The sequence below is a fragment of the Octodon degus genome, unplaced genomic scaffold (genome assembly GCF_000260255.1).
Source record: "Octodon degus isolate 3935 unplaced genomic scaffold, OctDeg1.0 scaffold00046, whole genome shotgun sequence".
Taxonomy (NCBI): Eukaryota; Metazoa; Chordata; class Mammalia; order Rodentia; family Octodontidae; genus Octodon; species Octodon degus.
The window spans coordinates 14,490,215-14,506,913 of record NW_004524622.1 but is presented as its reverse complement, the minus strand read 5'-3'; the positions used below and the strand labels follow the sequence as shown (position 1 = coordinate 14,506,913).

Here is a 16,699-nt window from a genome sequence, read left to right as displayed (position 1 = left end):
TTTATTTATTTATTTTGTGTGGCCAGCTCAGCCCACCAGGGGGCGGGGCTGGCTGGCATGTGGTGCTGGGGGATTGAACCGCAGTCCCTGTGCTTTGCTGGGCTTAGCTTGTTCTAAGTAGGTGCTTTAGACCACTGAGCCATCTCACCAGCCCTGTTTCATGTTGTTTTCTTCCTCTTTCAATTATTTCATTATTCTTTCACACCATTTCATTTGAAGAAGCTGAGCACAATATAAACAGTAATAATACTGCCTCACATGACAAAGACAAATTAGGAAGGAAAAGCAACAGAAAAGCAGAGAGCAGGAAGCACCACTCATTTCATTCAGGGTTCATAAGATTAACTGTCCTTTGAAAGAGTAATTTTAGAAAGATACACATGACACTAAGAGAAAAATAAGGTAAGATAAACCAATTAAATCTAAGTCAAATGTATGATATGCAGACAGATAGTGAGGTTAAGCTTAACAGCCTAAGTTGTATGGTAATAACAATAAGCTTGTCTTCTGGATGGTTAACAACCTAAATTTGCAGACCAAAATTAGATGAAAAGAAGGGCTGCAAGGAAAGCCAACATTTTGGCCCTGGCCTTCCAAGGTCAATTAAGACTCAGGACATATGAGAACTTGTACTGTAATGTGATGTAACTCAGCAGTATCCCAAATTTTCTGATCAAGGAGATTATGGGGCCAAAGAGGAAAGTCATCGATGATGTAGAATGTGCCTAAGGAGAGTCACATGGAGAGAAAACATTCTCTCAGGCTTTCACAGAGAGCACATTGGCCAAGCATTGGCCGTGACTCATCCACATGGCTGACACTGACAAACAATCTGAGTTACAGGATCTCGGGATAAATCCTGAGGGGATTTCACTGACCTTATCAGACCCAAAAGCTACAACTCTTGTTGCACAGGTCCTGCTTTACCTTGGTCTTAACCACCCAACAGAAAAGTATAAAAACGAAATATAAGAAGTAAAGCCATGCTGTTATGTTGAGCTGTGGGGGAATCAGGTCAACAATTTCTGAATTGCCAGTCAAGCAGAAGAAGACCCAATACTATTATGGACTACCGAACTCTTTTAGATTATTTTGCTAAGTTAACATACCTATAATATTCAAATAATGGAACTTAACAAAAAAGGGTATACAGATGAATGTCCATTTTGTATCTCTGTATTCAAAGTGGTTAGGATAGATATATAGTTACATTCTCTTAATGAATAGAGTGATTTGTTCTAATGGTGTTTGTAAATAGGATATCATGTCCACATCTTGTACAGCAATTAACCCCTGGGAGGAATGTATGCAATGTGTTAATTATTGAAACTGTCCTACCAATTTGATTTGAAACTGTCACATTGCTATTTGTTTATCAATAAAATTATGGAAAAAAAAATCTAAGTCAATAGGGCCGGCCAAATAGCTCAAAGGATTAAAGTGCCTGCAAGCAGGTGCAGGGGCTGGGGGTTCAATCCCCAGCCCTGCTGTGCCAGCCCCACCCTCGGGGCGTGCTGAGACCCCAAGTGAGACTGGGCGTGGTGGCGCACACCTGTAATCTCAGCTCTTGGGCAGCTGTAAACAGGTGGATCACTGAGTCCAATCTAGTAGTGAGACCCTGAACAATTTTAGGGAAGTACACCCTTCTAAAGGTTCATAGTTAAAATTTAAGTACAGGATGAGGAAAACACTGATATGCAAATTTTAGAAAGGCATTTAACACAATTAGCAATGATTCTAAATAATTATCTTTACACAGGAAGTATCACCCTTCTATTAACTCTGAAACACAGGTAGAGACAATAACCTCCTCTTTTAGGGGTAGTGTACTTCATCTCTTCCCACTGGTCTTACCATGCTCACCACCATTCTGGTAGTTACTGGATAAAATGCCTTAATACAATGTGCTCTCCTAACATGCATCACATGGCACTACGCTAGTTTCCTTCACTGCTTTTCGTTTTCATCACTCTATCCTCTTGCTCTCTCAGGCGATACTAACTTAACTGCCTATTCCTTACGGTAGCCTAACTCAATTATTTACTGAGTCCAAATTTCACTCTTCTAAGATTCAGCTCAGTAAGCTACCTGATTGGTAACATACATCTTAATGACTTTCTAGGTTAACAAATGTTAATTTTTCCAAATTGGCATTCTGTGAGGGCTGTTTCACAATCCAGACTTCTGCTGTTCTTCTCTTGTCAATCTTGTTATAGAGCCTAATTGAGAACTCCAGGGTACAGGGAAAATTACCTTTCCTTCTCAATATATGCATATATCAACATTTACCCAAACACTTAAACTGCTTCCTTTCTTCTAGTATAAGCAAGGCTGCTATGAAAAGTCTGTTATGTAACTTCTGGTTCTTTCAATTATGCACAAAAAGAAAACTTGTGGGTCACTTATAATACTCATTTTCAACTTCACTAATGCCAGACTATCTTCCAAAATGATTATAATTCATTTTTACCAGCAGTATTTACATTATTGTTCTAGTCTCTCTAGTACATGGTATTAACAGGCTAGTAGTTTTGTCCTTTAAGCATGAAAAGGTAACTCAAAGTGATTTTTAATTTGCATTTGGCCAATGAGATATGCATGCTATACAAACATAAAAAGCTAATGGCACACACCAAAAAACCCTTTAAGACAAAGACATTAAAGAAAATGAGATTTACTACATTACTAAAAGTTAATGCACCAGAAGATGCAACATTTCCATATTTTTACATTTCATCTTTCTGTACCTAAATTTTGTCACTTCACTTAGCATATGCCTTAAATTTATCCAGTTCAAATTATTTTTACATCTTTATCTTTGGCTGAAATACTCCAGAGGACTTTTTGTGGTTCTAGACTTACTGGGTATCACTTGTGAGACGCCTTAACTTGCACTGATTGGCTTTCAACTTTGTACTTTACACTCTTTGGCCATGAAAATACCCACTGAAAACTCAGTAGGTTCAGCAAATTCCCACCAGTGAAATCTAGCCCTAAGTTCAGCTTACCTTTCAGAATTTTTATCTGAATTCCCTTTCTTTACAGTTTACAAATCCCTTTTTAAAAAAACTTGTTAAAGTCACCCAGCTTACTTCATTGTTTCTTTTTATTATTATTTTTCATGTATTTGGCACAGGCTCTCACTACACAGCTGGGACTTGTAGTGAGCCTTCTGTTTTCAGCCTCCCCAGCACTGAGATTACAGGTGTGGGCCACCACAAGTGGTTGGCTCAGTGCACCCAGGGGCAGGGCTGGTAGGTGCGTAGTACGCTGAGCTATTTTACCAGCCTTGTTTTTGTTTTAAATAGAAAGTCAGTCTGGGTAATACTAGTTACCCAAACTGATCTATTCACACTTCACTGGCTTCACAATACCTTCCTATTCCTTAAATGATATGAGTATGCCCACATTCTGCAGGCTACAATCTTTGTGGCTTTATAACATCTATGGGATCTCATCACTCTCGATCTAGTCACTGGAATTTTATTATAGTGGCAATTACATCAGAAGCTCTCTCACTAGTGTCTACTCCATATATCTAAATGGTAGCAGAGAATGGGGAGGTGGTCTGGGAAAGCTCTACAAATCACACACACACAAACTTAAAGAGAAGCCTTTTTACCTACTCATTACTGTTGGGAATTATGTCTCTGTTTCCAATTATTTATGGACATCTGATAACAAAAAATAATTCTAGGACTGACCTTATTGATGAGACTCAGACCCATAACTTTATTACATGAATATTTCTCCCTGAGTTCTAACCACAATACAAACCCAGTATGTACATCATCCTGTAAACCTGCCATATCAATTTAATCATTATAAAAGATGTTGTGAATCTTTGAGGAACCTACATAAATCTTTGATTCATTTATGTAACGTTCTTTTTCTTTTCCCACATTGTCCATCCTATATTCCTGCATTCATTCTTTATTTTTTTTACATTTATTTATTGTGTGTGTGTGTGTGTGTGTGTGTGTGTGTGTGGCGCCAGCTCGGCCCACCAGGGGGCGGGGCTGGCTGGCATATGGTGCTGGGGGATCGAACCATGGTCCCTGTGCTTTGCCAAGCTTATTCTAAGTAGGTGCTTTAGACCACTGAGCCATCTCTCCAGCCCCATCCTGCATTCATTCTTGAGTCAACTGTAATTATTTCATTCCTTTTGTTGCTCTTTTTCTAGTTTTTGCCAGACCATGAGATTCTATATCTTGCTTCTTGGCTCTCTTGACCTCTTACATACTACTGTAAGGTAAATTATCCTGATGTGGTTTTCTGTATTACCCAACTTCTCAAGCATATTTAATGGCTTGCCACTGTCTACATAAAATTCTTTAACTGGCCAACAGCATATTCAGGAGTTGGCTGGGGTGTAGGAAGGAAAAGAGGAAGGGAATCCAGAGAACCTATAATCCTTGGCCAAGTAAAATTCTAGGACATTTTTTTTTTATTATTCTGAATGTTTTAAACACTAGTAAGCTACTATGAAACGATCACATTAAAAATAAAAGTGTATTTCTCATTTGCTTCAAAAATGCTGCAGTATTCTGCATCAGACTTAAGTCTACCTAGTAAAAAATGATACTGAGGAAATATTAGAGCTGTATTTCCTAACTTACTCAGGATCCTTTATCATGAGGTCCTTAACTTTCACATAGGTTCTACTACAGAGTCAATTACATAAAAACTCTCCTCTCTAACATGAGTAAACAATTTACTATTCTTTAATAGGTCTTGTTATCCTTACCCTAGGATTCTGTTCATATTCTTCCCACTTATCATTGTCCTTGTCTGACTTTGAAGGCAAAATCTTTCAGGAAGACATACTCAACAGTCTCAGTCACTGCTAAGTACTTCTCTAAAAGTCATGGTTTGTCACTAAGTAACTGCTATATGCTGATGACTTCCACAATCTACATCATAAGTAAGTTTTGGGGCCAGGAGATAGCTCAATAGAATAAGCACTTGCCTGGCAAGCGCAAGGGCCTGAGTTCAATCCCCAGTTCTGCAAAAAAAAAAAAAAAAAAAAAAAAAAAAATAAAGAAAGTTCCGTCTTTTCCCCTAACATGGATATCACAAGGTCAGACACAGTACTTGACACCATACATCTGTCATTTAGAATAATACTATACACAGTTTTCAATAAAAGCTTAATGACGATCCATTCATGTAGCACTCAGGGGGCCTGCCCATTAGCTCAGGTGTTTAAGTGCCTGCTAAAACAAAGCAGTCAGGCTCAGGATGCTGTGGTTCAATCCCCTCATCCTCAAGCCAAACCAGACCTGCCCTGAAGGCATCCTGAGCGGCCAAAAAAAATTCTTCATGTAGCACTCAATATCTATATTTGGCTTTCTATACATCTTATATATGTATTCTAACAGATCCTAGAAGCCAAGGAAAAAACTAATAAAAATCTCTGTTGAAAGGTCATACCCAGACTGGCAAGTTAGCTCAGCGGACTAAGTCTTGATTAGGCAAACATAGGGCCTCAGGTTCAGTCCCTGGCACCACATGCCACACTGGCCCCACCCTGGGTACACTGAGCCCTTGACTGAGACTGGGTGAGGTGGTGCACGCCTATAATCCCAGCACTGGGGAGGCTGACAGGAGGATCACTATGAGTCCAAGCTGTGTAGTGAGCCCCTGTACCAAACACATTAAAAAAAAAAAAAGGTTATACCCATGCCGGATATGGTGGTACATGACTGTAATCCCAGCATTCAGAAGGCTGAAGTGGGAGGACTGTTGAGAGTTTGAGACCAGTCTGGGCTACAAAGTGAGTTCAAAGCCAGATGAACAGCATAGTGAATCCCCCTCTCTCTCTCTCTCTCTCTCTCTCTCTCTCTCTCTCTCTCTCACACACACACACACACACACACACACACAAAGTTACACCCTTGCTGAATATGGTGGCACACGCCTGCAATCTCAGCAATCAAGATGGTGAGGAAAGAGGATCGCTGTGAGCTCAGGACCAACCTAGGCTACACAGTAAGTTCAAGGCCGGCCTGAACTGCACTGCTAAGAGTTTGTCTCATAAATAAATTAATTAACAACAAGTCATATTCCTGATAACAAAATCCTAAACTGCAACTTAAACTGACTTTTTTTATTCAGGTGGGGAAAAAGGTATATTTAGGTACATCATCAAGTAAGGTTTTAAAATAACCTATTCTGGTCAGATTCCCCACAGTATTATAAATAGGCTGATGATATAATCAATGTTTAGTCAACTTTATAGACAAATTCAAGGAATAAATTCATCAAAATCCCAATTACTTTTCGGATACTTAATATAGTGTTAATCAAATTGTGGTTTTTCAAAAATAAATTAAATACAGACCTTAAAAAATTGTGGTTTTTCAGTTTTTAACTAACTTAAGAACTCTACATAACACTGTAAAGAAGCTACTTATTTACCTATTTCCCACTTTTCTATAGCATTTTGAAAAAAAAAAAAAAAAAAGATTTTTTTTTTTCTTGAGACAGTCTTACTATGTAGTGCAGTAGGTTGACTTTGAACTCATAGCCCAGGATAGCATCAAACTCAATGTTCTGGGCCGGGGAGATAGCTTGGTAGAATAAGTGCTTGCCTGGCAAGTGCAAGGGCCTGAGTTCAATTCCTGGTTCCGCCAAAAAAAAAAAAAAAAAAAAAAAAAAACCTCAATGTTCCGCCTGCCTAAGCCTCCTAAGTAATGAGATTACAGGTATGCACCACCATGCTAGCAAAATAAGAGTTATTCAACTTTTTTCCTTAACATCAAGCATAAATGCTCAATGAATCAGTCACAACTCACAGAACAAATCTAAACATCCATGAGTATGAACACTTTGTCATAAAATAGCAAAAAATGGTAAAAGACTCCTTCAAAGATTTTAATATTTGATGAACAGAACTCAAACAAATATGTCCTCATAATAAAGAAATGACCATATGAGGTAGCAGACGAAAAATAAAAAATATAACATTAATAAACAATAACTTTGGGCCGGGGAGATGGCTCAGTGGAATAAGGGCTTCCCTGGCAAGCACAGGGGCCTGAGTTCAATCCCCGGTTCTGCAAAAATAAATAAATAAATATAAATAAATAAGTAAACAGTAACTTTTTAAAACAACTCCTTAGATTTTATTGTTTGTTAAGATTGACAACTTAGAGGGCCAGGGAGATGCCTCAGTAGAGTATGCATTTGCCTGGCAAGTGCTAAGGGCCTGAGTTCAATCCTCGGTTCCGCAAAAAAAAAAAAAAAAAAGATTGACAACTTAGCATTATACAAATTTTAAGTATTAGACAAAGCAATATGTAAACACCATTATTATTATTTTTTGCTTATCAAAATATTTTATTTTAAGAGATCCGTCAAAAAAAAAAGACCCTCCTCCACATTAGATGCCCCACAATACCCTTGGCCTTTTTTTTTTTTTTTTTCTTTCCTTTTCTGTATCCTTTTCCTTTTTAAATTAACTAAAACAATTTGATGCTTCAAATAAAAGGAAGAAGTTCCCAATCAGATTGTAGTTGAGAATGTGGTGTAGATGCTGCCCAGCAGCTGGAAGGTGGCCTCTGTGGTCGCCAGACGACAGAGGTGGTGGCCCGACTGGCGCTGGGTGTGCGGCCACCCTCCCCACTGCCTGGCAGGACTCTGCCTCTGGGAGCACCGGTTCAGTCTCAGGAAGCTGGGGTTCAGCATCATCTTCATTTCCTGTGTCGCTTCTTTTCCAGCTGAGAAACTTTTGTTTTTCATTTTTAATTTTTAAAAAGAATCACAGCCAAAATGAGACATTAACTGCAAAATCCGAAATGGCTGTGCTTATCCTATTATAAAAATGCACAAGAGTCTCTGCTACACCTTCCCAGGGATCTTGGCTCGCTTGCGAGCAAGGGCGTCCTCCACAGCCTTGAGTTGCTCTAGGAGCTCCTCTCGCCGTGACAGTGTGCTGACCTTCCCGGCCGTGGTGCCTGCGGTTGCACTGTCCGCGGCTTTGCGAGGAACACTGGTCACCTTACTGGAGCTCTTGGACTGGGGCGACAGCTGACACTTCCTGTCTGCTGGGGCCACTGGGGCCTTGGAGTTCTGGCCCTTCTGCCACTCTGGCTCCGGGGAGCCCAGCCTCCCACCTGACTTCCATAGACACATTAAAAATTATTTTTGGGGGGCTGGCGAGATGACTCAGTGATCTAAAGCACCTACTTAGAACAAGCTTAGCAAAGCACAGGGACCACGGTTCAATCCCCCAGCACCACATGCCAGCCAGCCCCTCCCCCTGGTGGGCTGAGCTGGCTACACACACACACACACACACACACACACACAAATAAATAAATTTTTTTTAAATTATTTTTTGTGTAGTCTACTGAAAAATTTTACCTACCTTTCTTCATTTATAAGCTGAAAAAATATCTTAATGAGAATATTCACAACATAATATTTGTATTCATTTTTCTCCTGAAATTGCTTATACAGTAGAAACTGACTTAATAGGGGCCAGGGAGATGGCTCACTAGGCACAAGGGCCTGAGTTCAATCCCCGGTTCTGCCAAAAAAAAAAAAAAAAAAAAAAAAGAAAGAAACTGACTTAATAAACTAATATGTTTTTTTAAAAAATGATATTAAATAGTGTGTCCCAGTGCATTTTCATGTGAGCTTTACAGAACTCAATAATTCATAATTTTACCATACTCTTAATTTAGGGGAAAAATATTCACTGGTATTAAGAGAAAGGATCTTCAAACATTTTAATTTAAAAGACATGGTATGATATTTAAAAAACAAAAAAAAATTTTAAATCTTACCTGTTTCTGAGCCTCTACTTTCTGCTTTCTGGTTGGATCAATTGCATCTACCATCCATTTGATAGTAAAGTATGTAACTGCACCAAATATTGTCAAACGGAAAATTAAACCAACAACTTCATTCCGACTTAAGGGCCGAGAAAAGGCTTCAGCATGAACCATCTTGATTGTTAATCTTAAACAACAAGAGAAATTGTCATAGGTAACATCTATATCCATTAAAATTGGAAGACTGATAGTCACTTAAGCTAAGCAAGAAAAACTAACTTCATAATCAGATTCAGTAATTACCTACCTTTAAAAGAAATGTGCTTCGGGATGGTGAGGTGGCTCAGTGGTCTAAAGCACCTACCTAGAACAAGCTGTAGCAAAGCAGAGGGACCACAGTTCAATCCCCCAGCACAACAAGCCAGCCAGCCCCGCCCCCTGGTGGGCTGAGCTGGCCACACACACACACACACACACACACACATAAATAAATAAATAAAATTTTTTTTAAGAAGTAGTACTGTTTAAAAAAAATGTGCTTCATTTTAAGGAGAAATGGATTTTTAAATATTAAGTAAACAAATGCATTTAATTACCAGTAGTAGAATAAATTCATTTATTTATTTATTTATTTATTTATTTTAGTACTGGCAATTGAACTCAGAACTTTGCACTAGCCAGGCAGGTGCTGTACCACTGAGCTATATCCCTGGGGCTAAGAGCACATATTCCTCCATCATAGCTTTCCCTTCACAGAATTCTCAAATATGTAGAACTACCCTAATCCTGCTCATAAGAGTCACTTTTCAGCGCTTTCTCATCATTTCTCAAAAGGAACTCTCAACAGTCACTAGCATCTAAATATGTCACATGGATTTTTTTTTTCCCCTTCAACCTTGTATTTGCTCTTGCCACTTCCCCTCATTCACCTGAATTTAGTCAAATTCTATACAAATTTCAAACTGAACTTAATCTGTTCCATGAAGCCTCTCAGATCACATTAATGCTCCACTAGTCATTTAGTCCTACTAAATATCTTACAATTTTTTTTTTTTTTTCGGAACCGGGGATTGAATTTAGGCCCTTGCGCTTGCCAGGGAAGCACTTAGTCTACTGAGCCATCTCTCCCGCCCCCCAAGAGCTTAACTTTAATCATTACTGAGTATATATTCTATTTATCTATCCATTTTTATAGCTATCACACACAAAACAAAGACTATTCAAAACTTGTCTTTATTTATTTTTTATTTATATTTATTATTTTATTGGTGGAACAGGGATTGAACTCAGGCTCTTGTGTTTGTCAGGGAAGTGCTTATTCTACTAAGCCATGTTCCCAACCCCCTTTTATTTTAACAGTAAAGTTAAACATGCCATTGCAACGGGTGGTATCATTATGTGGGGGTACTATTCGGTAGGTGAAAATAAATCAGCAAGGTAAGGATTAGCGAAATCTTGTCAGAAGTAGTGACATTCCAAAAATTCGGTTTTATTTAAGTTGGTAGCACACTATTCGTAGACATAAAACTGCCATCTACTGGATGTTCACTAAACTGCATGAACAAATTAAGGCTGCTGCCAAAAAACATCCCAAAGTCATCCAGGGGGCCTGCCCCTTAGCTCAGTTCTTTAAGTGGCTGCTTCCACAAAGCTGGCAGCCTCAGGTTGCTGTAGTTCGATCCCCACAACACTCCAGCCAGCCAAACCACCCCTGAGGGCATTCGGAGCAAAAAAAAAACAAAAAACCCTATTCCAAAGTCATTCAGATAGTTAACCATTTTTAGGCCTATAAAAAATACACACAAAAAAGTACACAAAATTGGGGCTGGAGAGATGGCTCAGTAGAATAAGCGCTTCCCTGGCAAGCGCAAGGGCCTGAGTTCAATCCTCGGTTCTGCAAAAAAAAAAAAAAAACCCACACAAAATTCATTTATGGATTTTCCTCTTCTTCAATTAACTTTGCTACGATACAGATTTCGGATTACTAACATTGCTTTTTCTTTTTTCCTGGAGACAGGTTCTCCCTCTATAGTCCATCCTGGGTTCAAACTTAGAATCCACCTGTCTCAGCCTCCTCAGAGCTGGGTGTACATCAGCTCTAAGGCACCACCGCGGCCTAATGTCACTTAAAAAACAACAGCCCATTACTTTAAATGTCTTCAGACTCCTGAAACTTCTTCCTTTAACTATAAACGCTATCTGCACCATCTGTGAGACCTATACTCACCCATCATCTCTATAGCATTTATGCACCAGCAACGGAAAGCCTTTTTAGTTCATTACAGCGGAATGTACAAAAGCTGCAAGTGCACACGAAAGGGAACGTATTTCAATCTTGTGTTAAACACGAGCTTCAATAAACGTATCTACAAATATGTACATATAGTGCCACGGATCATTAAGGATCACAAGCACTGTTAACTCAGTTATCTGTTGGGCAAACAGGAACACTAGGTAGCTGCCCTGGAAGAACTCTCCATGTCGGGGTGGAAACCTGAAATCGCATTACTTCATGCAACGAGCCGAGCTGAGAACAAGCACACACATACTGGTGTCACCTAAATCCATGCAGTGTTTTAGACTCTCGCTCTAAGCTCCAGGTCAACAGGCACCAGGGCCTTCGGCACGCTGCCTGTGACAACGAGGCCTGCCAACCTTCACACAGAGGTCAAGGTTATTATCACCATCACCATCGTAAGAAAGCTGGCCCAGCCAGAAAGAAACAAGCCCTGCTTTTGCACCGAGAGCGGCACAGCAAGCAGCTCCTGTCCAACAATCGCACCCGGCTCCTTCCGGCCGCCTGGTCCCGGGGTCGCCCGAACGATGACATCAGACGCCTCCGCGGAGCCCAGGCTGCCTACCGAAGCTCCCTCGGAAGGGCACAAGTCTTGGGGTCCGCGCGAAGCCCGACCTCGGGCCCAGGCCGGGCCGGCAGCCCCGGCGAGCGGCAGAACGCCCTTGGAGGTTAATCCGCTCGCTACGGCGGGCGCGGGGCGCCGGGGGGCGGCACCGAGGCGGGGCGCCGGCGGAGGGCCAGGTGACCTTTCCCAGCGCCGGGCTTCCCGGGTCGGAGCCGGCCCCTGAGGGCGCTCCGAGGAATCCTGCAAGCGTCTGGCCAGGTCTTGCAGGAACCCGCTACTCACCCCGGGACAGACACAGCAGCGGCAGGAACCCCGGGCAGCCCCGCACAGGAAGCACACGCCAGCGGCGACAGAACGCTTCCGGCGCGAGCGCGCGCGGGGGGGGGGTGTCCCGCACGTCGCGCATGCGCGAGCCGGGCGGCTGGGCGGGAAGTGGGGTTCTGCGAGCCAGGGGGCCAGCGGTTCGCGCGGTCTGTTACGGTGCCTGCTACGTACTGGGCTGAGGCTGTAGCCCAACGCCCGTGCCTCAGTAGTGGGAACGGTCTCGTAGAGTCCCTGCCCGCCCTGCTGGCCGGGCGCAACCCGACAAATAGGGGCGCCAACACGAAGGTGCAGAGGAATTGTTCCCAGGCGCTGGTTTGATTCTGATTTACCCCAACACCCCATGCAAATCTTCACGCTGATTACGTTTGTACTTTAGCCGAAGCGCCGACGTGCCAGGCCAGCCCTCACCATCTGCCTTTCGGTTTCTAGGGTTAACTCAGCCTCCTCCCCCACCTCCGTACGGGGGCGGCGCCTGAAAATCCTTAGCCAAAAACTGAGCCGCCCACGCTGGAAGGCCTCCTTGTTGGAACGGAATAGAACACCTGGCCAGGGCAGGTCTTGCATTTTGTTGACTTCACTTTTTCTTTTACCCCTTCTTTCCATAACGGGAGACTCAGGCACAAGATGCCCCAAGGGCGCACACCTGAAAGGCAGAGCCCTCTGAATACACAGACAGCTAGGGGGTGAGATGACTTTAGACCCTTCCTTCAATTTGAGGTGAAGTAATGAGACTGTTCCTCTCCCTATCTGCTCTCTTCTGTAAGGACCGATCTTTGATAGCCAAAGCATTCTGCAGTTTGATAGTTCAGTTGTTGGATTTGCAAATTCTACTTTTGTTACAATCCCTGTCCACACACCCCGGTACAGAGGAATAAATTCAAGGCCTTTGCACTAAGCTGCATTGTCAGCCCTCTCCCCCGTTGTAAACTTTTAAACATTTTAAGATAAGGTGTTGCTAAATTGCTCAGGGAGGGCTGGAACTTGGGATCCTCCTCCTTTAGCTTTCCAAATGCTGGGATTATTACAGGGATAGGCACTGTGCCCACCTATGTGTCTGCATGCTTAATTTAATTTTTAAATTTAATGCAAAGCTAGGTTTAGGAGTGCTAGAATGACTTGACAGGAATAGGAGGATTATTAGACTAGGAAAACGTTCACACACACAAAAAGAGAAAACCTGGGGCTGGAGAGATGGCTCAGTGGTCTAAAGCACCTACTTGAAACAAGCTTGGCAAAGCACAGGGATCCCCCAGCACCACATGCCAGCCAGACCCGCCCCCTGGTGGGCTGAGCTGGCCACACACACACACACAATAAATAAATGTAATAAATAAAAATAAATAAATATAAAAAAAAAGAGAAAACCTGTTCTAAGCATCTCACCTGCCTTTCTCCCAATCGCTAGCATGATGAACCTAGCCAGCTTACTTGAGGTTTAGAGGGTTGCTGGGATGTAGACTTTCAATACTAAAACAGAAAATTTTAGATAAATCACAAGGAAGTGGCCACTCTACTAAGGACATCCTAAAAAGCTCCTGCAAAGAAGTGGCGCTCCTAAAGTGTTTATATCTGGTTATGGTTTGAGTCTAGTTGTCCCCTCAAAACCTCATGCAATCATTGGATCAGGCTTCTAGAGTTGGTGATTAATTCATGATCAAATGCTGAGATTGTAAGTGTGAGTGCCAGGCATGGTGGCGCACACCTGTAATCCCAGCATCCTGAACTGCATAGGGAGACCTGTCTCAAAAATAAAAAATCTTAAAAAAAAAAAAAAAAAATGCACACACACACGCACATTATGGGTGTGAATGCTGCAGGGATTATGGGTGTGAGTGCCATACGCACCCTGGGGCAGATAGAATGAATACAGTATAAGGAAGGGAGAGAGGCTTGCTAGCTGCAGCAGCCACTGCTTCTCCCTTTTGGCTCTTGCTGTTAGTGCTATTTTCCACCACCATGAACTAGCTGCCCTCTGCCATGTGCTACTCTGCTTTGGAGCCAGCCCAGTATAAAAATTGAAACCTCCACTAACTAAGCTAACTAAACTTCCCTTCCTTAATTTTGGGTGTCAGGTATTTTGTCCCAGGAAGGAGAGAAAAGTAACTCAGACACATCTTATCTCAATTCATCTGCCTAATATCTGAAGATGTTTGTAGAGGAAACTGTTCAATAAGATAATCAATATTACCATAAAGAATCTAGTCTAAATGCTGCTGTGTTGGGGAGATAGCTCAGTAGAATAGGCACTTGCCTAGCAAGCACAAGTTTCTGAGTTCAATCCCCTGTTTCTCAAAAAATAAAATAAAATAAAATGCTGCTCCCCATTCCCTTTCCAATGGTTTGCCTATAACTTTTGGACCTGATGTGAATATTTAACAAATCCTTAGGAAATTTCTAAGGTCAGAATCCTAAGACATCATATTACTGCCTTTCCACATACCATACATGTTCATTTGCAGCAATCACTAGGTCAACTACATTATTCCAGAATCAACCGAATTAAACATATGCTTTTCATCCCAGGATAGCATTATATAATCCCTGGCAACACAAAATATCGTGTTTGCCCTGCAGTAGGGGCTTTAGAGATAATTTACTGCAGTAGACCAGGAAATTGAAAGAAGTTTTGTAGCCTTTCTAGGCCTTCCCTCTGCTTGAATCAACATAAATTGCAGGTACTGTGGAAAGTGTGTGTGTGTGTGTGTGTGTGTGTGTGTGTGTGTGTACATAAATACCTCTTCAAACAGTTATGACATTTCTCCCCCATGGTACCAAATTTTCATTTTATTGTTGGATGAAAAGTGGTTGGTTGGCTCTGTAGCCAAGGCCAATGCACTAATGGGAAGAGGGATTCCTTAGATTAATTGTTCCCAAATTTCAGGCTGTATAGATGTCCTTGGCCAGTTTAGATAGTACTGATTCCTTATTCTTAGACATAGAGGCTTTCATCCAACTGCTAGATTTTGTTGAAGGAATCTACATTTTATTAAACATCTGAGGTCTCTGCCATGTGAGGATATATGAGATGTCTTTCTGCAGGCCGCAAAGAGTGTGCTCACCAGACAGAGATGCTGCCAATACTGTACTTAGACTTCCAGCCTCCACAGTTGTGAGAAATATCTTTTTGTTGTTTAAGCCAGTCAGTCAAGAGAAAAACAACTGAGATGACTCAGAAAGAGGTAATTTGGGGACATATTCTGAGAAAATCTGCCCCAGTGAATGAAGACTTTAGTTGTACTTTAAGAAATATCTCCGGGGCCGGGGAGATGGCTCAGTGGGATAAGTGCTTCCCTGGCAAGTGCAAGGGTCTGAGTTCAATCCCAGGTTTCACAAAAAAAAAAAAAAGAAAAAGAAAAAGAAAGAAAGAAAAGAAATATCTCCACTACCTCACCCCAAAAGGCCTATCTTGTCTCCTGAACCAGAAGGCAGCTGAGATACATTGAGACATCAAATCAAGAAAGTCTCATGAAGAGATTTGGAGTAAAACCCCTTTGAAAGGAAAAAAAAAGCATCTGAAATCTTTTTATGAATAAATAGACTAGAGCTTTCTCTACATCGTTCATTGAAATCATTCAATAGGCAGTGATTTAGAAGGAGCAGAACTTCAGGGCTGGTGAGATGGCTCAGTGGTCTAAAGCACCTACTTAGAACAAGCTTAGCAAAGCACAGGGACCGCAGTCCAATCCCCCAGCACCACATGCCAGCCCGCCCCGCCCCCTGGTGGGCTGAGCCGGCCACACACACACACACACACACACACACAAATAGATAAATAGAAGGAGCAGAACTTCAATAAATAAGTGGAGTTATATAGCAGTAGTTATATCAGCATACTAATTATTTGATAACTTTAATACTTTTTGAAATATTTCACCAGAAAATAGCACTATTAAATTGCTATTTCAGGGGCTGATGAGATGGCTCAGTGGTCTAGGACACCTACTTGGAACAGGCTTGGCAAAGAACAGGGACCGTGGTTCGATCTCCCAGCACCACATATCAGCCAGCCCCGCCCCCTGGTGGGCTGAGCTGGCCACACACACACACACACACACACACACACACACACATAAATAAATAAAATATTTTTTAAATAAGATAAATAGATTGGGTGGAGAGAGGAAAAGGAAACAATCACATGGAGTGAAGCTAAAGCCATGAGAGTGATGATGAAAAAAGACCAAAATTAAGTACTAGAGGTTCAAAAGATGAGTAAGATGGAACCAAGGGGAAAATACAAGGGGAAATTAAAATTTAAAAGGATTGGAAAGATGGAAAGATGAGTTGAGAGCTCCATTCTGTAAAAGCACAAAGGACTAAAAAAAAAAACCAAAAAAAAGCCCAGTTCAAAACTTGACAGAACCCGGCATCGGTCCCCTGGCAGCCAGTTAGTCCGCCGCCTGACCGTCTGTCCCTAGAGTCATGGAAAGAGCCAGTCTGATCCAGAAGGCCAAGCTGGCAGAGCAGGCCAAGTGCTGTGAGGATGTGGCAGCCTTCATGAAGGACGCAGTGGAAAAGGGTGAGGACCTCTCCTGTGAAAAGCGAACCCTGCTCTCCGTGGCCTACAAGAACGTGGTGGTCCTTCCGCCACAGCAACCATTGAAAAAGAGTAGCCATGGCCCTCCGCTATCCCATGGCCGTGGGCCTCAACAAGGGCCACAAGGTGACTAAGAATGTGAGCAAACCGAGGCACAGCCGCCGCCGCGGACGTCTCACCAAACACACCAAGTTCGT

The 16,699-nt window shown here is 42.0% G+C and overlaps 1 protein-coding gene and 1 pseudogene across 5 annotated transcripts in view; one reads left to right on the top strand and one right to left on the bottom strand.

Annotated features, from left to right (window-relative positions):
• Positions 1 to 16,699, bottom strand: part of Atad1 (ATPase family, AAA domain containing 1) — an 81,375-nt gene that overhangs the window by 45,371 nt on the left and 19,305 nt on the right. The window contains exons 1-2 of one of the 5 annotated variants that reach the window (XM_023716159.1): positions 12,295 to 12,418; positions 8,793 to 8,967 (exon numbers count right to left, since the gene is read on the bottom strand). In XM_023716159.1, coding sequence (XP_023571927.1) covers positions 8,793 to 8,954 — 162 coding nt within the window. In that variant the 5' untranslated portion in view covers positions 8,955 to 8,967; positions 12,295 to 12,418. Of the gene's footprint in view, positions 1 to 8,792; positions 8,968 to 11,470; positions 11,598 to 11,641; positions 11,898 to 11,923; positions 11,985 to 12,294; positions 12,419 to 16,699 lie in introns of those variants that run through there. The other 4 variants (XM_004632079.2, XM_023716162.1, XM_023716160.1 and 1 more) reach the window with 4 other exon arrangements.
• The window catches only part of LOC101579686, a 1,518-nt pseudogene continuing 1,171 nt past the window's right edge, over positions 16,353 to 16,699 (top strand).